Source organism: Microcebus murinus, chromosome 2 (assembly GCF_040939455.1).
Source record: "Microcebus murinus isolate Inina chromosome 2, M.murinus_Inina_mat1.0, whole genome shotgun sequence".
In the NCBI taxonomy this organism is placed as follows: Eukaryota; Metazoa; Chordata; class Mammalia; order Primates; family Cheirogaleidae; genus Microcebus; species Microcebus murinus.
Genome location: NC_134105.1, coordinates 110500862 through 110524050, shown reverse-complemented (window position 1 = coordinate 110524050; position 23189 = coordinate 110500862). Strand labels below are relative to the sequence as shown.

At 39.1% G+C, this 23189-nt stretch overlaps 1 protein-coding gene across 3 annotated transcripts in view; it reads right to left on the bottom strand.

The window, feature by feature from the left end:
• DDR2 (discoidin domain receptor tyrosine kinase 2) overlaps positions 1 to 23189 on the bottom strand; it is a 167643-nt gene that overhangs the window by 51973 nt on the left and 92481 nt on the right. For all 3 annotated transcript variants that reach the window (XM_076000338.1, XM_076000339.1, XM_012768649.3), the window contains one exon: positions 11803 to 11911. In XM_076000338.1, the coding sequence (XP_075856453.1) occupies positions 11803 to 11884 (82 nt within the window). In that variant the 5' untranslated portion in view covers positions 11885 to 11911. The remainder of the gene's footprint in view (positions 1 to 11802; positions 11912 to 23189) is intronic.

Here is a 23189-nt window from a genome sequence, read left to right as displayed (position 1 = left end):
TAAAGCTTATATTCTACCAACTACCCAGTGTGAAGATATTCTGCTCTGCCAAGTAAGAACAGATCCCTCCAACTGCTCTAACTGTTGGCCAGTGTGGACACTAGGTTCGTATTGTTTTAAGAAGGCTGAAGATCCAAATATATTCTCCAAGAGAAGACCACCCCAGCTTCACAGGAAAGCAAGCCAAGCCAGTTTCTACCCACAGGCTGGATATTTTAGTGGCTACAGATAAAGAAAAAATGTGCTTAAATGTACCCAAATATGTATAAGTACCCTATTCTTGGCATTTCAAGGGAGGAATTTAGATTCTATTTTTCGTGTTCTATACCCTATATTCAAGACATAACGTCTAACAATGACATGTAGGTTCTGTGTGCAAGCATTGCTAACTTAATAAATGATTCGTCCTCATAAGAGAAATTAGGGATTAGTTTTATTTAATCAAGAAGCACAACCACTAACCAAAGATACATCACATTGTTGTTGTTATTGGTATGGCTATCTATTACTATTGAGCTAGTTCCTCAATAAAGAAAAACTATTACAAGGTCCTAAATGTTTGTCTAAACTACTAAAAATAAACAAACTAAAACTGTAGCTTTCCCAAGGCGGATTGATCCTATCCCCATAGCCAGGGATCCTCCCATGCCAAGACAAATCGTGTCTTAAGTCAGCAATGTTTATCCATAGTAGATACACTTCTCTGGGTACCTTATACCTTTAATATAGGTCATAGTACCTGAAATATTGAATTTGAATTCCTCCCTCGAAACACTAGGAGATTTATACATATTTGGGTAAATTTACACACATTTTTCTTTAGTAATAACCATCAAAATGCTCTGCCTATATACTAAAGCAGGGAGACCTTAGGCACTTAGGAATGAGCATAGAGACCTCCCCCTGCCCCACAGCCTAGAGTTGCTCTAGCTCTGAGGTGATGGGCACTCCCAGCCCCCCAAGACCAGAAGACTGGGCCCCTGGTACTTCACATTAGTAGCTGTAGCTCTGATTTATTCACTCCAAACTTAGCATTTCCATCATTTAAAGGGGTCATATTCCTAGGGTTTCCTTCTCAGCTTCCCAATATCTTTCTGAGATCAAGTCTCACATGAGATCTTTTTTTATTTTTTTGCAGAAAAATACAGAAAAGTCTGGGAGTTCCTTGACTTTCTTTCTTCCCTCCCTCTCCTTGTTCCTCAAACATGTATTGATTGCCTATATAAGCCAAGCACTGTAATAGGTACCGGTCATAGATACACAAGAGATCATCATCACACCAAATTAGACAAAGACCAAAGTCATAAAAATCTTTGAAGCAGAAAAAAAAAAAGTTGCATATTTTTTTTCAACAGCTCATCATCTCCCACTTTAGCCTATAAAAAAAAAATTCTCACTGATTTGAATGTCTTAACTTTTCCTTTATTTTACTGTGTATGTGTCCAAACCACCAAAAAATTCTGGGAGGCCTATCTTGCCACAACCATGCTCTTCAGAGACCTGCTGGCTAAGACCAAGCGCTAAGTCAACAATCACACTATTCTCCCCAGAAAAAATTCATAGTAATGGATATGCTTGGCCCAGGCATAGGGCCCTGCGTTCCTTTGGAGTTAGGATGGCCAGAGTTCAGGATTGTCAGAAGCCCCATTCCCCAAAGGCAACTTGAGTATCTCGTGGGGACCACAAGAGACCATAATGGTCACTAATGTGTCTTTTCTTCTCTTTCCTGCCCCATCATCTGCTTGATAGAAACTACTATTTTGTGGTGCTTGGGTTATTTTAATTTGCTTCTCTTCCAACAGCAACAAATCGCAACCCTTGATATTTGCATATAACTCTCCCAAGTCCATCCACTTCCTTTCTTCATTTAGACTCCCACAGTCACCCTGTGGAGTGCAGAGAGCAAAATTATTAGCCCCATTTTCTAAGTGAGCAAAGTGAGGTAGAGAGACTTGCCTACAGTCACAAAGCTAGGTAGCGACAGAGCTGGAACTGGAATCTAGGTCTCTTGATTTCCATTGCCATGGTCTAGTCACCATACCATGCTGTCATCACACCCTGCTGTCAGCACACGCACTGTCAGTACTGTGACCCCAGGGGCCAAGACCACCAAGTGGGAGAACAATGTGGACAGAGGGCGCAGGGAGGGTTATTGCCTGTCTCAAGTTTAGAACATTCTGGTCCCAGGATTTGTGGAAATATGATAGTGAAAGGAAACTGCAGCCTGGGAAGGAGAACATGGCATAGCGTTTTGTTCACACTGGGTGAAGACAAGGCCTTGGATCATAAAGCATTCATCACATACCAAGAATCCCAAGATCATGTGCTTCCTAACTGCTCATGAACCCTCAATGGCAATGCCTTCCTCCTGTTTTTCTATTTGTGACTCTGTAGCCTTTTCTTACACTCTAAAGCCTTCCCTTCCTCTTTTCACCTGGCCTGGCAAATACCTTTCACTCTAGCTCATTCTCATACTTTCAGGATCTCAGCTAGCATGATGCTGGAGATTTGACCGGGTTGGGTAACTCATGAAAATAAATAAATACATATAAATATATATAATATTTATCTTGTTTTATATCCTTATCCTACTTTATGTCTATATCAATCTAGGTATATTACATACTCATATCTCTATATTGTATATCTTGATCCTATGGTCTTCAAGCCCTTGGAGTTACTGTCAGCTGTTAGGAAAGGCAACAACAAGCAAGTATGTGAAATACTAATGTATGGCCCTGGTGGCTCCAATGCCAGGACTCTGCAGTAACCAGGGTCACTGGTTCCTTGTCTGTTCCTTCCAACATTGTTGGTTCTCCCACAGATTCTTGATCTTTCCCCATAGAAGCCCTGAGCAAACCTGAGTTCTGCAGGCAGTGGTGAAAACTGAGAGGTGCAAGAAAGGGCCTTTGTGTGGTGCTCTTCCTGCAGCCCCAGGAGTTTTCTCCTGGCCTTGACGTTTAGACACAAGGAGGCCAGGTCTCCACGGGCCCCTGTCCCTACTGACCACAGGAAAGTAGAGTTCTGTGCTTTCCTGTATTACTTTCAATTCATCTGACCACCTTTTATGAGCTAGGAATCTAGGCCTCAGTTTGCAAAACAACAAGATGAAGGCAAAGTTTTAGAGTAGGGACAGGGAATTCAGCTGGCTACTTTGGATGGAAAGCTGTGTTTATCCAATAGATGCATTTGGAACCTTTTATTAATCTAAGACGTAAGGACTATGAAGTGTAAAAACTCTGCCTTTTAAGAAAAAAAAATATTTTTAAGGTATAGTCTGAATAATTAAGTTAACATATAGAAGACAGCACAGAATAAGGAAAAGACTAATGTAGTCTGCCATTATCACAGTGCAATATACAAAATTAAGGAAAAGGATAGAAAATTCAGTCTTTATTAATCATATTCTGTATGCTTGAAATGATGCTAGGTATTTTACGTATATCCTCTTCATAAGAGCCCTTATGGTAGTGGTCAGTAACAGATGAGAAGACTGAGAAATTCAAAGAAGCTAAAAACCTGGCCAAGCTCACCCAGCTAGTAAGTAGGTGGCCCAGGCTGGATTCAAAGTCAGGCCTGGTCATAGTCTTTCCAAACATGTTTCCTCCCATCACTCCATCTTCCTGAACCTATTTTCCCATTTGTAGAAGACTGGATTAAGGCCGGGCGCGGTGGCTCACACCTGTAATCCTAGCACTCTGGGAGGCCGAGGCGGGCGGATTGCTCGAGGTCAGGAGTTTGAAACCAACCTGAGCAAGAGCCAGACCCCATCTCTACTATAAATAGAAAGAAATAAATTGGCCAACTAACATATATAGAAAAAATTAGCCGGGCATGGTGGCACATGCCTATAGTCCCAGCTACTCAGGAGGCTGAGGCAGGAGGATCGCTTGAGCCCAGGAGTTTGAGGTTGCTGTGAGCTAGGCTGATGCCACGGCACTCACTCTAGCTTGGGCAACAAAGCGAGACTCTGTCTCAAAAAAAAAAAAAAGACTGGATTAAATCAATCATTCTTAGCCTTTTCTGGAACTGGCCACAGAATCCTTTGAGTAACTAATAATAGAGAACTTCTCCTTTGAAAAATGCACTTTTGCCTCCACACACTAAGTCGGAGGTAAAACTGCAGGGGGTTCACAGGCCCCAGGAGCCCACTCATAGCTGACCCATGATCTGAGGTTCTTGTGCCTTGGTGTTCTGGGCGTCTCGCCCTGCAGAGGAGGCACAGGGCAGAGGGCAAGAGCTGCACCTGTACCTTGGGTGACTTGCCCAATGTCTGGGGGCCTCCATTTACCCTCTGCAGAACTGGAATAATAATAATACTCACTCACAAGATTATGGCAAAGATTAAATTGTTGACACCACTTAAAATGGTACCCAGAATACATTAAGTGTTTATTGAATATTAATCGATGCTTTTGAGTTTTACGTTCTCTTCTCCCTATTTGACACAACCAAAGGGGCTCAAGGGGCAGATTAGTTTCAGTTTTTCCCAGAGAAAGATCCTTTTACTGGCAAGAAGGAAACGAGAGGCCACCCTCAGGGTAGACTCGACAAACAAACATACAAGCAAGAAAGAGCCAATCTAGGCAGCATCTAACACTGCTCACTTAAGAGAAATTCTACCAGGGAGGTCTCTTCCCAGCCTTTTATCTCCCTCCCAGGGCCCGGCTGAGGCCATGTAACATACACACTCATGCACACATGCACACACATGCACACACATGCACACACACATACACATGCACATGCACACACATGCACATGTGTGCACACAGATGCACACTCATGCACACACATACACATGCACACGCATGCACACCCACACACATGCACATGCACGCACACATGCACACACACATGCACACAGCATTAGCACTTCAGGCCTAGTTTCAGAAACCAAAAACCAGCATCACATTCTCATTAATAGATGAGGCCACATAAGCCCTCTCAGCACATCTCCAGAGACACAAATGATGAGAACCCAGGAAAACAAAAATGATTTTCTACTTTGCAAATGTGTGTAGGTGAAGTCCCATGTATCAGCCTTGTTGGGGGGAAAGGGTGAGGATAAAGGGACAACTTGGTACAGATGGGAACCAACATCCCTAGTACTGCAATTTCTCTGTGAGGCCTGAAGGGCTTCTAGGTCCACCTTCCTCATTCGGCATGACATTGAGCCTAATTTTCCAGGTATGAGCTGTATATGACCCTGTTCGTCTTACTCTATTCTTTGGCCTTGGGCTGTCCCTCAAACCTCAATTGCCTATTACCCCAGAAATGTACATTGGAATTTGCAGAAAGGAAACCATGAGGCTGTACAGCGATACATGATTTTTAGGTAAAGATCACTTCCTCACATTGCTTCCTGAGGGGCCAGGTAGTATGGTAGAATGAACCTGGGGCTGGGAGCCTAGCACCCCTCAGTCCCTGTCCTAGCTTTACAATCAGCTAAATGTATGGGCATTGGCAAATCACTCACCTGCTTTAACTCCCAGTTCCCCCATCATAAAATGAGGAAGAGGAACTTAGATATCTCTAAGATGCATTCCAACATGCATAGTCTAGAGTACTAGTTGCCTAGACCCTAAGAACTCACTGTCATGTGGGATTGATGCTGGAAAGAACAAAACCACAGTGGTGAACCTAAAACAAATTTGGGGCCAGAAGGAGAAGAGCTCCTCCTCTCTGAATTCCAAACCCTGAATGTCTTTGCCACTCTTTTTCAAAGAGAACACATTCTGGAAACTAAAGGAGGACCACCTCTCCTCCCCCTGGGCTCTGATCTGGTAGCAAGTTGTTTGCTTCTTATTAGGGGAAAGTGAGGTATGAAAATGGGAAGTCCCAGCACTGCCCTGCCCTGGCTCTGTGCCATGGATCCTAAACGCCTGGTTTGCCTGTTGGGGAGAAGGAAGGTTTCTCCCTCTCTCAAGCACAGGCAGCTGCCACAGGCCAAGGCAGGAGAATGAGGCCAACTGGCCCTGTACTCTTTATACACAATAGTCCTATAGTTGACTGGGTGGATCCCCAGGACTTCAGATCCCTGGGCTAGGTTTTTGGGATCATCAGGATACTTCTATTCATCCTCCTACCTAGAAAACATAAGGTGCTGGTCTTCCACTGGCCACTAAAACATTGGTTTTATGGCCCCTAGAGAAGCCCGACCCCGGTGTCTGGTCAAACAAACACTACAGCCCAGTGTATTCTTGCATGTGACTGTGGAGTGTTAAGACTTCTCTTCCCCATGGAGATGCCCTTGGTTCTCCTGTCAACTCTAGCCCAAGTTGGAAATGAGGGGAAACTTGACCCAAGGACCCTCCAGGGGAATGGGTTCCCTACACGGCCCCTCTGAGTCTCTCACTCATGACCCTCCACCTACATCCTTACCCCTCAACCAACTCATCAGCTCTCCCTCCTCCCAGACATTGCACGTGCTCTTTCTCCTGTCTGAAATGCCTCTTCTTGGCCCCACTTCTAAAGAAAAAAATGCCCTGGGGCAGAATAGCTTCTAGTGCTATAAAGCTCCTGGGTTAGACTGGGGAAGGGTTTCTGGACTCACCTGCCGCAAGGTAGAGTTTTAGGTCTTAAATTAAAAAAAAAAAAAAAAATTATCAGCTATCCCTATGTGTTTAGCTCCAAAAGCGAGATTCTCCTGAAGTTTTGACTTCAGATCCCTGAGCCTGGGAAGTGAGGGAGTTGGGGACAAGTGGCCTTTCTTACAAAGAACAGCCACGCTATGCTTCTAAGCCTATCAAATTTTCCGGTATGAGCAATAAAGCTCCCACACCATAAAATCACAGCAATTTTGCAGCAGAAAGCATCTCATAGATTATCTAATTCAACTTCATCTTACTACAGGTGAAAAGATTAAGGAAGTACATAGAGACAAATAACAACTCGCTCAGTGTCACATAACTGCTGACTATGCCAGGATAATGATGAGGGTTGTTATTCAAAATAGGTAAGCTAAATACGTTTTTCTTTCTTTCTTCCTTTCTTCCTTCCTTCCTTTCTTCCTTCCTTCCTTCCCTCCTTCCCTCCTTCCCTCCTTCCCTCCTTCCCTCCTTCCTTCCTTCCCTCCTTCCCTCCTTCCCTCCTTTCTTTCTTTCTCTTTCTTTCTTTCTTTCTTTCTTTATTCCTTCCTTCCTTCCCTCCTTCCCTCCTTCCCTCCTTCCCTCCTTCCCTCCTTCCTTCCTTCCTTTCTTTCTTTCTTTCTTTCTTTCCTTCTTCCTTCCTTCCTTCCTTTCTTCCTTCTTTCCTTTCTTCCCTTCTTCCCTTCTTCTTTCCTTCCTTCCTTCCTTCCTTCCTTCCTCTCTCTCTCTTTCTCTCTCTCTCTTTCTTTCTTTCTTTCTTTCCTTCTTCCTTCCTTCCTTTCTTCCTTCTTTCCTTTCTTCCCTTCTTCCCTTCTTCCTTCCTTCCTTCCTTCCTTCCTTCCTTCCTTCCTTCCTTCCTTCCTTCCTCTCTCTCTCTTTCTCTCTCTTTCTTTCTTTCTTTCTTTCTTTCTTTCTTTCTTTCTTTCTTTCTTTCTTTCTTTCTTTCTTTCTTTCTTTCTTTCTTTCTTTCTTTCTTTCTTTCTTTCTTTCTTTCTTTCTTTCCTTTCTTGACAGAGTCTCGCTTTGTTGCCCAGGCTAGATTGAGTGCCATGGCATCAGCCTAGCTCACAGCAACCTCTAACTCCTGGGCTCAAGCAATCCTGCTGCCTCAGCCTCCCAAGTAGCTGGGACTACAGGCATGCGCCACCATGTCTGGCTAATTTTTTCTATATATATTAGTTGGCCAATTAATTTCTTTCTATTTATAGTAGAGACGGGATCTCACTCTTTCTCAGGCTGGTTTCGAACTCCTGACCTCGAGCAATCCTCCGGCCTCAGCCTTCCAGAGTGCTAGGATTACAGGTGTGAGTCACCACACCTGGCCTAAATATGTTTTTCTAAATTAAAATTAAAAACTTTCTAAATTAAAATTAAAAACTTCAAATCATTCATCAAAATATTCTAATAATATCAAAATCATTTGGCGATTTGTAGAAATGATTTTCAGAAATTGTTGATGATTTTTGATGTGGATGTCACCAGCTAAATGATACTTCTGACCCATGATTTGGACATAAGAAACTGTGTCAAATTCTTCCAATGGCTTTTCCATGGGATTGACAATCATTAGGTTCCAGCTCCTGGTGCACTGTTGTAGCCGGAAGATAGCTAAGCACACTGTGCACAATTCAGGACTGTGTATACACACCTACAAGTCCGCATTTCCCATGTAGACCTGCGTAGCCTCTACTACAGGCCCCACTGACAATGCCACCTTCGACATTGTCATTACTGCAAATGCCACGAACACCACTTGCCTCACCACCTGCTTTGCCAAAATTCAGATGTTTTAGGGCAGTGAGCCAACAGCACTGTGGCCTTCATGCCTTAGTCAGTGGTCTGCATCAATCACACTAATACTACGTTGCAGCTTCCATGCAATGCCACTTGTAGGACACTTATGATCCCAAATAGTAGAAAATTTCTTTAAATATAAAGATTATTCATTCTCTCTTGGTGTCTGCTGAGACACAAATCTCTATTATCAACTAAGTTATGCTAATACTGAAGGCACATTGACCAATAGTCATTGTAAAGTCTTCGGCGATGAGCTTATTAAACTAATGAGTTTGTTTTATCTTATATTATTAATTGAATTTAATGCTTAGCCCAGTCGCTATGTGCCAACAAATATTTTATATCCAATGATCAATTAAAATATATTTCAGTATTTTAAAAATTGGCTGTATATCAGTTTTGCTTTTAACCCAGGTCTTCTGGCTTAAACGTTTGTTATACCCTGTGGCCAACCTGTGGGGAAAACCTAACTAAACAGAAATTTACTCAGTCTTTCAGTAGACACCAGTAAAGACTGCTGAAGAGTCATCCATAAATCAACAGGCATTTATTATTAAATATACCTACTCTTTAACAATATGCAAGCCATAAGATTCCATGAGCCCCAAATTTCATGACAAGACCCTTTAACACTGATAAGGAATAAAAATTTCTCATCTGCCTCAAATTCCTATCCCTGGTGTAACTTGTGTAATAGGAACAAATGGCAAAGAGGAGGATTAGCCTTCAACATGTTCTGTGTTCCTGTAATAATCTTTGCACACTAGAACCTCTATTTCTTTTTCCCTGGCAGAAAGAGCCAACAGAAATACCTGACACTAGAAATAGAAAAAAGAAAATTAAGATGACTATTTGCTGTCTTCAAACAGCCCGTTTCCTGCTCCAGGGCTACAGTGTGTACTCTCACACGGAAGGCTAGCTTTTTTGGTTTAGTCACTTAAATGTCCTCATGGCATGCCAGTCTGCATGAGCATGCCTAACACCAAAACATCCTACCATTCTATCCACACACAGCACTCTTTCTGGAGCTCCGGGTAGGGAGAATGTAGTAGAAGGTAACCAAACCTCAACAACTGGGTGAGAGGAATACAGAGCAAACAAAGAAAAATACGGTGTCTAAGTTCAGATCTGAGATGCACCAGCTAAGCCTATTATGAGAAAGTAGTAATAAAGAAAGCACTGGACTCATTCAACCAATAATTATTTTATTTTTAAGGAGCTTTTATCATTATATCCCATTGAGGGTATAAAGAATACCCCATGGACATGAAAATTTTGTGAGGGGAGTAGAGTCAGTATTTTTCACGAATGTATCCTTATGCTATGAGGAGGACAAAATGAAAGCATCCTCAAGAATCCAAATCCAGTGGAATAACTGAAACTCTCCCATACTGACATGGGATGGTAAATTGGTAAATCACTTTGGAAAATTCTTTTCATAATGCAGAATAGTAGATCCTATGCTATGTATGAACCATAAATTCTTCTTCTAGGCATATACCCAAGAGAACTGAGTATGTATCTCTACCAAAAGTTCTATGCGGCCTGGCGCGGTGGCTCACGCCTGTAATCCCAGCACTCTGGGAGACCGAGGCGGGCAGATTGCTCGAGGTCAGGAGTTCGAAACCAGCCTGAGCAAGAGTGAGACCCCGTCTCTACTATAAATAGAAAGAAATTAATTGGGCAACTAATATATATAGAAAAAACTAGCCGGGCATGGTGGTGCATGCCTGTAGTCCCAGCTACTCGGGTGGCTGAGGCAGGAGGATTGCTTGAGCTTCGGAGTGTGAAGTTGCTGTGAGCTAGGCTGACGCCACGGCACTCACTCTAGCCTGGGCAACAAAGCGAGATTCTGTCTCAAAAAAAAAAAAGTTCTATGCAAGAATGACTATAAGAGCTTTGTTCATAATAGGCCCAAGCTGGAAACCATCCAAATGCCCCTCTATAGTAGACTGGCTAAATAAAAGAGTCAAACAAAGATTCAAAAAAAAATACTACACAACAATAAGAACAGACAGTTGACAATTGCATGCAGCAATAGGAGGAATATCATAAACGAAATGTTGAGTTAAAGAAGCCAGGCACAGAGTATTGATGCACCATATGATTCTAATTACGTAAAGTACAAAAACAGGCAAAACTAGTCTATGTTGTTGAAAGCAGGGTAATGGTTACCTTTGGAGTGTGGCTGAGGAGAAGTAACTGGGAAGAGCAAGAAGAAAGCTTCTGAAGGGCTGGTACAGTTCTGTTTCTCAATCTGGGTACTGTTTACACGGATGTATTTAGTTTGTAAAATCCATCAAATTGAACACTCAACCTATGTATACTTTTCTGTATTCACATTTGTGGCAGAATGAAAAAAAAAAAAAAAAAAACTCTAGTTCTTCACCCATTCCTGTATCCAGAGTTTACCATGGAATTTTTCTGTGTTTTCCCACTCCGACGCTGGGGTTGGCAACGTGACTTTCTTTAGCCAATGAGACCTAGCAAACATGATTCCAACAGTGGCTTGAAAAATGCTTGAATGTTCCCACATCCGCTCTGCTCCTGTGAAATTTCCATGAGAACCTACCCATCCTAGTCTGCTGGAGGATGAAACAGAGCACAACCACATTGTCTCGGTTATCAGAGACAGGGCCATCCTAGATGAACCAATAGTCAGCTGACTCCCAGATACACAAGTGAATCAAGACAAACCAGAGAATAGTTCAACCAAGCCTGGCCATGAACAAATAAATGCTTGTCTTAAGGCACTGAGCTTTAGATAGGATGTTAAGAAGCATTACTATATAATAGATAAATGACAAAATTTCATGCTTCAATTTAAAGTTTAAAAATACATGTAATACAAAAAAAATTTTTTTTTTTTGCTTAAAAGATTCCCTTAATGCATGTGTTTTGAGCATGGCCACACCTTGTTGGAAAGAGAACCTGCCTGAGGTCCACAGGACATTTGTCCCAAAAGCATCAAGTAAAAGGACATCAAGGACATCAAGTAAAATCCAGGTCTAAGCCAGCCAGAAACAACTGGTAAATCAACCTGCAGAAGTTCTCTAAAGTACCTAAAAATTCTCTCCTATTTTTCCCAAAAGATGCAGTAGCAAATGGTTGCTTCTTCCACCTCCCATTTTTTAAAAAAAATGCCCTCTTACTCCACCTACTCAGTATCAGAAAATGTTTCACAATATTCAACATGTTATATAAAATATATATATATAATGTATATTAGTTTCTGTTCTTGGTTTGCCCATGTTTCACCATGCAGTTTTGTTGGGTTTTTGTTGTTGTTGTTGTTGTTGTTTTCTTTAAAGAGCTTTTGGGCCCTTTTGTCAGGGCTTTTCCCAAGGTGAACATTGATGGGCGTAAACACATTCAGCTGGTCTTCTAGGATGGCGTTGAGTAAGGGTGGCCTTACCTGGATTAACCTGAGCTTTTGCAGAACTCAAGATAGGCAGCAGCAGGAGCAGCACCAACAGCATTCTGGGAACCAGGATCATCGCAGAAGGTGGTGTCGGAACTGGAGCCTGCAGCCCACCAACCATTCAGGAAAACAGAAAGAGAAGAAGACATGAGTGAGGCAGATACCACCAACATGGATGAACACAATTTTCATAGTTAATTTTGTGTTCTTGTGGTGTTTATCTCTATATTTGGGGTACTTTGGGAGTTGAATGGTACTATTCAACAATCTCCTAATATAAGAATTTTCAAACTCTATTAGATTATACACTTGTAAAATTAAAATTAACAAAACTATAGTCAGATGACAAAATTTTGCTAAGATAAATACCCAAATGGTGAACAGTGGTAAAGTAAAACTTATGTTTATTATGTCAATTGATATTTTCATCATTTTGATATTGATTCCAGTATTCAACCAAGAGAAGCATCCAATAATTTTAATGTGTTTGCCTTTTAAAATATATAAGTTCAATGTTTATCCTGATTCATTATCTCTGAAGTAGTACTTGAGATTCTGTATTTTTACATTTCCCCAGAATGATCTATGTGATAATAGATTGCATTTGGAGACAGCAGACTCATGTTTAGCTTAATAAAGATACAGATAGTGACATATAGAAATATCTATAGATATGCATATATACATGGGTGAGTGTACACACATATATTTTATCAGCTAAGGGGCCTAGAAGCAATGACACCCCAGGAGTAAAGAGCAAACCTAATGCCCAGAGCTTGGAACAAGAGTTCATTAGAAAAATGGCTGATTCTAGGTCTGGGACAGGAAATATACAACATGAGCCTGGAGTATCATGTAGTGCCAGAAATTAAGAAAGTATAAACACAAAAATATGATGGGTGTATGTAAAAGGGACACAGGAGACAACTGAAAGAGCTCCCAATAACCAAAGCTGGAACAATTTGAGCAAGAAAATAATATAGTATTGGATTATAACTCAAAGTATAAAAATAAATATCCATGAGTCCATGCTGATGTAAATTACATATATGTAAGTAAATGATTGAATAAATGAATGGGGAGAACAGACGTGTTTCCCAAGCAAAAGAATTCCAAATAATTTATGTAGATGACCTGCTTAAGGAGATGAAGCATTACAACCGCCTTCCCCCCCAATTCCTTAAGTGTAAGCTGTACATAACTTTCTCCCAAAGAGTATAATATGGAAATGGAGAAAGAAAAAAATGTCACTTTTCAGTGGTGAAATCTGACAAAATTTCCTCAAGTCAGGTGATCAAGGTCAACACCAATGTTGATAAGTTGTATTGATAGCATGTGTCCTCGATATGATGTAAGGAGAATGGCAATTTACCTCTGTGGTCTTCCTCCCCAAAACTTGTTGCTCCAGTCTACTCATGAAAAAATCGTCAGACAAATACCAATTGAGGAAAACTCTACAAAATTCCTGAGACGAGTAATCCTTAAAACTATCAAGGTCATCAAAAATGAGAAAGTGTGAGAAACTATCACAGCTAAGGAGACGCAATGACTAAATGTAATGTTACATCCTGGATGGGATCTTAGAACAGAAAAAGGACATTAGGGGACAATTGAGGAAATCAGAATAAAGTACGGACTTCAGTTAATGTGTCAATATCCGTTCATTCATTTTGACAAATGTACTAGACCAACATAAGATGCTAATGATAGGGGAAACTGGGTGTGGTATATACAGGAATTCTACGTACTATCTTCACGATGATTTTATAAATATAAAACTGTTTAATAAAACTGGAATAAAAAGTTGATTTACTTAGAAGTTCCCTCCAGGTAACACCAAGGGAACTTGGTGTTAATAATCAACAAAGAGAAGAAATCCCTTTAAGCTAGGGGGATTAGCAAAGGCTTCCTGGAGAAATAAGCATCTAATCAGGTTCTTGAAGGATGGGCAAGATTTTAATTGGCAATAACGGGGATGGAGGAAAAGGATGACATGGAGAAGCTACTTTTTCTAGGGAACAGAAGCATTCTACGAGAATTTCTAAGCAGAATACTTGCTGACCCACCCGAAGTGGTAAAAGAAAAAAAAAAAGTCAGATATTCAGTTGATTTCAACTCAAGAGAATAGAGCCAAAGCAAATCAAACACAGAAGACTCAAGTGGTCCCATGGTGGGGACTAAGGGGTAGCAGATCCACAGACCACAGAGGGAGATGACCACGGTTTCATGGCATCGATTTGGGTGGGATAAAAGACAAGTCTCAGCATGCCTACTCTTCTCCAGCAATCGGAACACTGTGTTTCCATAAATGTGCCCAAATAAACACGTCCAGAAGAAGAAACACATAGGCAGATCTTGGAGACATTGGTCTTGGCTATAGTCTAGCACTAGCTCAGGACCATAATCCAGGATGCCTTTCCACAAAGACCTGAGCTCTTTGTGAGCAGCCATTCAGTCAGTGGTTGAACTAAAAGCAAAATCCTAAACCCTCTGCTAACCGAATAGACCCCTCTTGGCCAAGGGGACCCCGGAAACACCTTTAAACTGAGTTCCCAGCCACGACAGGATGGGAGAGATAAAGCACAATTATATGTGTATGATTTCCCTTTGTAAATATTCATGAATCATCCTATAGCTCGTTGAATATGTATGTTTGACCACCCTGCTCAGTACAAAACCCTGTTCCTTTTTCTCTTTTCTTTGAAGCATGCGTACCTGGCCACTGGCTGGGCTCTGTTGCTCAACCTGTTGGAATGGCAGCCCAGCAGATTGCTAGCCTTTATGAAAAATAAAGCTCTCTTTTTTCCAAAGTAAACCTCATTATTATTATTATTATTTGGTTAATAAATGGCAACTGCTAAGGGACCCAGGGAGACTCCCAGTCTGATCATAGGGCAACACACTGACATCTGCACAAGCCCATTGATAGCTCGGTTGTCTCCCTGACCTCACTGGGAGAAACTCAGGTAAACTCCCCTGGATGCAAGATCTTCCGCTTTTAAGATAAAGATCTCAGAGACTTTATTTCTCTGCACCCATTCCCTTTATTTCTCCCTAGTTCCAGCTGCCTCCATTCCCAACCCCAAAGGAAATGTCTTTGTTGGCCCCAGGTTTTGGGGGATGATTACCCCAGTTTCCCTGTTCTCTCCATTCTGGCTCCTGGGGAAAATGTTTTTGTAGGTCCCGGGTTTGGTGGGGGGACCTGGTTGGATGTAGCTGGTCCATAAGGGTTTGTGAAAACATTCTCATAAAGCTAAATGCAGCTATAAAAACTTTAGCTCCAAGAAAATGGTCTCTGCTCCCTAACCACTAGAGACACTAGTAACTAACATGCTTAAAAAACTATAAAAAATTCTTGTAAATGTTCGAAATCTAACCTAAATGATTTAAAGCTTTGTGGGCCACAATAAAATCTTAGGAGATCTCTAGGTTATCTGTGCACTCAATTAAAACAAAGAGGCTGTGAAATCTTCCAAAACAATGAAGACAATGCTATAATTGATGTTCCAAGTTTTCCAAATGGGATCAAAACTCTCTCTAGCCTCCCTTAAAGAGGGTGATTTAAAGTTAAAAGAGACTCCAAAAAAAAAAGAGGGCACATTCAAAATATTTAGAGTTGACTCTTCTTTCTTACCTCTCCTTCCATCTCTGCTCCTAAACAATTATTTTTCTACCCAACTAAAATTTAAAATCTTAAGGTCACATAAAAGAAGATAATAAAACATCTGAGCTTTTTATAAGTAGGTTAGAATATTAAAACAATTATTGGACATAGGTTTGAATTTGTATACTTTGACATCTTATTTTTATATGATATAAAAAACTAAAAATATTTAGGTATGCCCACAAAAATTGGGAACTCATTACAGCTCAAAATTACTTTAACATCCTAGATTTTTCATCAAAAATAAGGGTTACTAAGAGTTAACATTATAATTAATATATGTAATTGAAACTACTAGATATAAGAGAAATAATTCTATATATAAAATATGAAAAACTTGGATACAAGGGTTTTTTTAAAAAAAATTAAAATTTTGCTTTTTAAAATCTTTTAAATTATCACTCAGGCTAAATGACTGTTTTATAGTAACCTATAATTCTGTTTTATGACAAAAGTGTTTTAAACCTTTGATATTTGACAAACTTTCCAAAAATCAAAATTTTTAAATTGTCTTTTTGGATTCAAACTAGCTTTCTAAATATTAGAGCCAATGAAAACCTCAGAGAAACACATTTGACTTATTCAGTATGTTACAACTATACAGGAAGCATTGCCAAATATTAAATGGTGTTTAACTTTCTTTAGGTTACACTTATATAAATATGTTATTAATATTGAGATTCCTAAAATTCTGATATGCTTTAACATATGTTATCAATAATAATTATGGTTATTATGTTAAATTATTATATGCCACAGAAATAACCAAATTTTCTTTGTCAATTGTTTCTTTAACCACCGGTATTCTAAGACTTTTTGTCATCCACAGATAATTATTATTTTACTTTAATTCTTCTCAAAAGTGGCTTTCTACTAACTTTAGAGATCATATGATTGAGACTGAATCCTGAATTCTTTTCTGGCTACAAGTCTGCAAATAATGTATTCAAATTCTTGTTCCATTTTTCTGACTTGGACTCAATGAAATTGCCACCCCCTTTTTTCCCTGAGCTCCTATACCTTGTGACATACAAACTCTATCAAGATAGAGTGCTCCAAATATTAACATTTGTTTTTCTATATGAAAGCTACTTCCATTTTAACTGAAGGTGCTTTGAGTTTAGCATCTAGACACCTCAGCTGGATGTCCTCCTGACTCTAAAGAAAAAAAAAAAAAACTGATGCATTCATATTGCCAATCTAACCTCAAGCAAGATAAGAATTAAGAGCTTGGAAACTGTCAAGAGAGCAAACAAACAACCCACAGAATGGGAGAAAATTTTCGCAAGCTACATATCTGATAAAGGGCTGATAACTAGAATCTATTTAAAACTCAGGAAAATCAGCCAGAAAAAATCAAACAACCCCATCAAAAAATGGGCAAAAGACATGAACAGAAACTTCTCAAAAGAAGACAGAATAATGGCCAACAAACATATGAAAAAATGCTCAACATCTCTAATCACCAAGGAAATGCAAATCAAAACCACAATGAAATATCACTTAACTCCAGTGAGAATGGCCTTTATCAAAAAGTCCCCAAACAATAAATGCTGGTGTGGATGAGGAGAGATAGGAACACTCCTACACTGCTGGTGGGACTGTAAACTAGTTCAACCTCTGTGGAACGAAATATGGAGATACTTCAAAGCGATACAAGTGGATCTACCATTTGATCCAGCAATTCCACTACTGGGCATCTACCCAAAAGATCAAATGACACTCTACCAAAAAAGACACCTGTACTCAAATGTTTATAGCAGCACAATTCACAATTGAAAAGCTGTGGAAACAACCTAAGTGCCCATCAATTCATGAGTGGATTAATAAAATGTGGTATATGTATACCATGGAGTACTATTCAGCTTTAAGAAACAATGGTGATATAGCGCCTCTTGTATATTCCTGGATACAGCTGGAACTCATTCTACTAAGTGAAGTATCTCAAGAATGGAAAAACAAGCACCACATGTACTCACCAGCAAATTGGTATTAACAGATCAACACCTAAGTGGACATATAAGAATAACATTTATCGGGTGTCGGGCAGGTGGGAGGGGGGAGGAGGGGATGGGTATATACAACCACAATGAGTAAGATGTGCAATGTTTGGGGGATGGACACACTTGAAGCTCTGACTCGAGGGGGGTGGGGGGATATGGGCAATATATGTAACCTTAACACTTGTACCCCCATGATATGGTAAAATAAAAAAGCAGATTGAAACTGAAAAAAAGTATTGTTTACAAATTGTGCATAATGAAAATAATATAATATTAAAATGGTTTAGCATACTACAAAAAAAAAGAGCTAGAACCCATTCTACTAAGTGAAGTATCTCAAGAATGGAAAAACAAGCACCACATATACTCATCAGCAAATTGGTATTAAAGGATCAACACCTCAGTGGACATATAGGAATAACATTTATCAGGTGTCAGGCAGGTGGGAGAGGGGAGGAGGGGATGGGTATACACAAACACTATGAGTGAGATGTGCAATGTTTAGGGGATGGTCACACTTGAGGCTCTTACTCGATGGGGGAGGGAGGCATGGGCAATATATGTAACCTTAACACTTGTACCCCCATAATATGCTAAAATAAAAAAAATTTTTTTAAAGAATTAATTACATAAGACTGAACTAATTTTTTAAATCATTTGTTTAAAACATTTGTAATTCTTTTATGTTTTCTTTTCCAAAAGACAAGAAAACTTTTTTCCTTTTTTTTATTTATAGCTTACAACAAATTAGTAAAGTATATTTTATGAACAATTTGAAACATTTATTTTTCTCTCTACTTGAAACTATTCATAAGTATTCTTATTTTATGGCAATATAGTTATTTGCATAAGTTCCATAAAAATCTGTTTTTCTTTTATAGCAGGGCAGAATTAGAGATACTGGTCATTTTACCAAGGCTTTGACTGGACGGCATATTTTCAAATATGACCAGACTGCTTTGAGGAATCAGGTTCACTTTTATAAGGCCAATAAAAGCCCTCTGGGGGAGAAAAAACTGACCTGATGCCTCATCTATGACATTTCCTGGTCTGTGGTAAGTAAAGAATGTCACTTTCTAACAGGTCCAGAAATCTCAAGTTACTTTGGGACCTCGAAGGAAAGGAATTTCACAATTCATACAGGTATCTATAGGCAGTTAAATCCTTGGGTTGGCTCAAGAGACCTTCCAGTAACCTGAAATTGCTTAAAAAGCAGAGGGGGGAGAATGTTCCAGCAAAGTCAATTTTGAAAAAGAAAAGAAAGCCTAAGGCCAATGACTATTCTTATTGTACTTTATGCAAATAATCAAACCAAGTATACTTAAATTTATTTTACAAATTAAGTTGGTCCTACTATGCTTGCCTTTAATAAAAATGAAAAACTAGAGAGAGAAAATGTCTCAGAAAAAAAGAAAAGGCCCATTATTAAATCCTAGCCTTGTCCTTTATTTTAAAATTTTTTTATTATTTGTCCAAAGTTTGGACTAAAACTTGGTTATTACTTGAGTATATATATATATATATATATATATATATATATATGTGTGTGTGTGTGTGTGTGTGTGTGTGTGTCATAATTTTCTTCATGACATTTTTATTTGACTCCCTAACAGAATAAACTCCTTTTTCCATTTTGATACCCAAATTCTTTCATTGTCAAATTATTAATGTTGTTTTTCTGTCATTTTACTTCCAATAAAACCATAGTCATGATATCCTGAAGACTAGAGATGATTCAACAAAGCCTACAAACCTTCCTGATCTAAAATCCCACTGAGTCTGGTTTGCTTTCCATTGCTAATGCCCTGATATGATACAGACAGATCTTCCCTTCCTCTAGGTCCAGGGACTATGGGACCAGTAAGGACCAGTTTAAGGACCAGGATGGCCTTAACAAAATATTTACTTTTATATAAGTAATTGCTACGGTTCTGTAACTAAAACTTAGACTGCAGTAGCTCAATATTTATAGGTAAGTTAATTTTATACCTATGTTTTTAGCTTTTAGTTTTCAACTATATTGCTTAAAAGGGTTTAAGGGATTAATGAGTCCCTGTCTGCCCCTAGTTGGATATAAGCTTCTATGGCTCTAAACCTCTGCTGGGCCATAAGGGTCCCACTGAGGGCCTAGCTGGACCTAGGGCGAGTAGCCACTCTACCCCATCAATAATGGAACAAAATAAAGTTTGGCCATTGCTACTGCTTCTGGCATATCCTGGCCAAAAGAGAGGACTGTGAACTAAAAACACAATCCTAAGCCCTCTGCTAACTAAAGGGACCTTTCTCAGGCAAGGGGACCCCAGAAACACCTTAAAACCGAGCTCCCAGCCATGACAGGATGGGAGAGATGAAGCACAATTACACGCATGTGATTTCCCTTTATGAATATACGTGAATCATCCTATAGCTTGATAAATAAATATTGTATATTTGACCACCCCACTCGGTATAAAATCCTGTTCCCTTTTGTCTCTTCTTTGAAGCATGTGTGCCTGGCTTCTGGCCGGGGCTGTGCTTCTCACCCTGTTGGAATGGTGGCCAGCAGGTTGCTACCCTTTATGAAAAATAATGCTCTCCTTTTTCCAAAGTATAAACTTTGTTAATTTTTTTTTTTCAGTTAACAGTGCTGAGGCCCAGGACTGCCTTGGTTAACCACCCTCTCCTACCAGTCTTTTGCAGAAGAATCCTATAATCCTCTCTTTTGGTACCTTCCTCATGGGTACCTGGCCATAACTCTCTCCCCCCCATAAGCTGCCCTAATGGTTTCTTCTACAAAGAATGTCTCCTACACTTCATTCTCTTTCTTCCCCTCACCAAAACTCACGCTCAATTTACCTCTATTTGATCCTCCACAACACTGTTATATTATAAAAGGATCCATTTCATCATTAGCTTCAAAATGGCTCATTCTCGTATTGCCAAAATAATACCTTATATCCTGCACAGAGTTTGTGCTCAAAAAGTGGTTTTTAACTGAAATAAGCCAAACTTCCCAGGTGGTCAAAAAATGTTGACTAATTTCCTTTTGAAACTATTGCTTATTTTCAGGCTATGAATATCCAAAACCAGTGGTTATATTTCCGTTTTGCTTCAAATTAGGCTGACTAGCAGCTAACAAACACAGAAGGACCATAAAACACCTAGAAGGAGTATACTTACACGATGTATATCTAACATGTATCAGGGATGATCTCATACAATATTCACAGTAACTCAATGAGGTTTGTTTTCATCCATAAGGGAGCTGAGGAGGAAGATCAGGTTCTGCTGTTGATAGGGGAAAAAACTCTTGTGTGAATCTAGGGTTTGTATTACTCCAAAATCCACGTGGGGTTTTGTTGTTGTTGTTCCTTTTGTCTTTGCTTTTATTTGTCATCATACTATACTATCTTTTGATCTTGCCTCTGCCTAACTCAGGAGAGCTACTCTGCTGATCAACTTTTCCACCTCAGTCACACTGGGCTCCTTTTATTTCCTTCCTCCATTTTCTTTTGCCTAAAGACCTCCCTCTAGAAGTTTCTTTCCTCTCTTTGTCCAATTCCAATCTCCATTCAATGGTCACTTCCTCAGGGAAATGTTCTCTGACCCCCTTGACTGTTATGTACACTAAAACATCTTATAATTTTTCCATATAGAAATGATCAGAGTTTCTAATTATATATTCAATGCTGTGATTGTTTAATTTATGTCCCTGCCGTAGCTTCATGTTTATTTTATTCACTATTGTATTCTCAACAGAGTGCTCCAATAAATATCTGCAGAATGAATTCATGATCACCTTGAGCTACATATTCAGTGATTCTATTCTGGTCATTCTAAACTTCATACCCTAAAAGTAGGTATCCCCAAAGCTTATTACAAACAGACATCGCCCTTTTCTGCCCCTTTGAATGGGTCTTTCCAATGGTTCAATATTTAACACATTAACTGCCATGAGAGTTGTATTTTAACTCACTCCAGTTTTGACCCTGGGGCTATGTGAAGCATATACATAAAACCTTGTTGATGTTCTTATTGTTACAATTAATACTGACAACTGAATTCTAAAAACATGGATTAAATGAATAGAAGTCAATAAACTTTGTTGTTCTATTTATGTTTACCTTTAAACGACACTTGAAATTTTTATTTTATTTTCGTAACAAAAAAGAATACAAGGAAAAGTTTGATTTTTTTGTGTGTGGTAGTCAATGTGTTAAACACTGTGACATGTGAATAGAACCCAAAAGCATACATAGAAGCACATTAAGGAGCTGTAAAGGCCCTTCTCTACCCAGTTCTTTAGTTAACAATACAGATTCCTTTGACAAACAATTTGTTCAAGCCTTAAAAAAATAAAACTCGAAAATGCAAATATCCCTGGTCAAGTCATTGGCCTTCATTCATTCGCTTAGCAACTGTTTCATAATGTCTATTAGGTGTTATTGCAGGTGACAAACACATCAGTAAAAAAGTCAGAGAAGGTACTTGTCATTATGGAGCTCACAGTATACAAGCAAATGAATAAAGAACTTTAAAAATATATGTGTACGATGAAGAAAATAAAATAGAATAATGTGATAGAGGGTGAATGAGAGCTATTCTACGGACGGTGGCCAGCAAAGGCTTCTCTGAGACATATCTGGCATAGAGATAGATAAGCAAGACAATGAAGAGAAGGGGCAACCCAGGCCAGACTCATGAATAAATGGGAATGCACTACATGATAGAAGGGGTAATTAAAATCAGTGACAAAGTTTCAGATGGTTCAATAGCCTGTTCAAAAGCAAATAAAGGTATATTCACACCTCACAAAAATAAGGAGCCCAAAATGTAAAGATAGAACCATAAAAGTATGTTAAGAAAAGTATGTCCAGGAGAATTTGCTCTGAGTTAAAGATAAATGAGGCCCACATAAATAAGACATGGAAAGCAAAATCCAGAAATGAAAAGAATGATAAAGTGTTCCACCAAAATTCAAGACATCATAAACATAACAGGCAAGCAATAGGCTAAGACAAATATTAGAAATTATATAACAAAATAGCTTCAGGTATAAATAATCTCTGTTAATCATTTTGTAAAAGCCATTAGGAAAATGAGCCAAGTAAATAAAAAGAATTAAACAGAGGAGACAACATAATGCCAGTAAACATCTAAAAGTATTCAACCTCACTAGTAGTCAGAAAGACAAACATTAAAGCAGTAGCTGAATGCCAATTTTGCCCATCAGATTTGCAAAATTTTTAAGTGTGATAGTATGAAATTTGGCAACAATTTGGGGAAATGCATATTTCCATACTCTGTCATTGGATATATAAATTAAAAGATAATTTAAGTAAAAATGCATATACCATATGATCCACATATTCCATCATTAAAATATTATGGAGAGAGAGAGAATTAGAGAAAGTCTAAGAGACTTAGAGAAAGCCTAGAGAAAGACTTGTGTGCATACACAATGAGGTATGCACAAAAAAGTGCTTTGCAGCATATTTTTTTAAATAATAAAAACTTGAAAAAATATCTATCAATAGGAGAACGCTATACACTATGGTATATTCCTATTGTGAAACACTACATAATGGTAAAAAAGAATGAGTTAGAGCTATACATTTTTACAGGGTTTGATATCCATGACATGTTTCTAGTGAGCAAACAGGTTGCAAAGTATATGTAAAGCATGCCACATATTTTTATGGATATGCACACACACGCATATACATTTCTACACA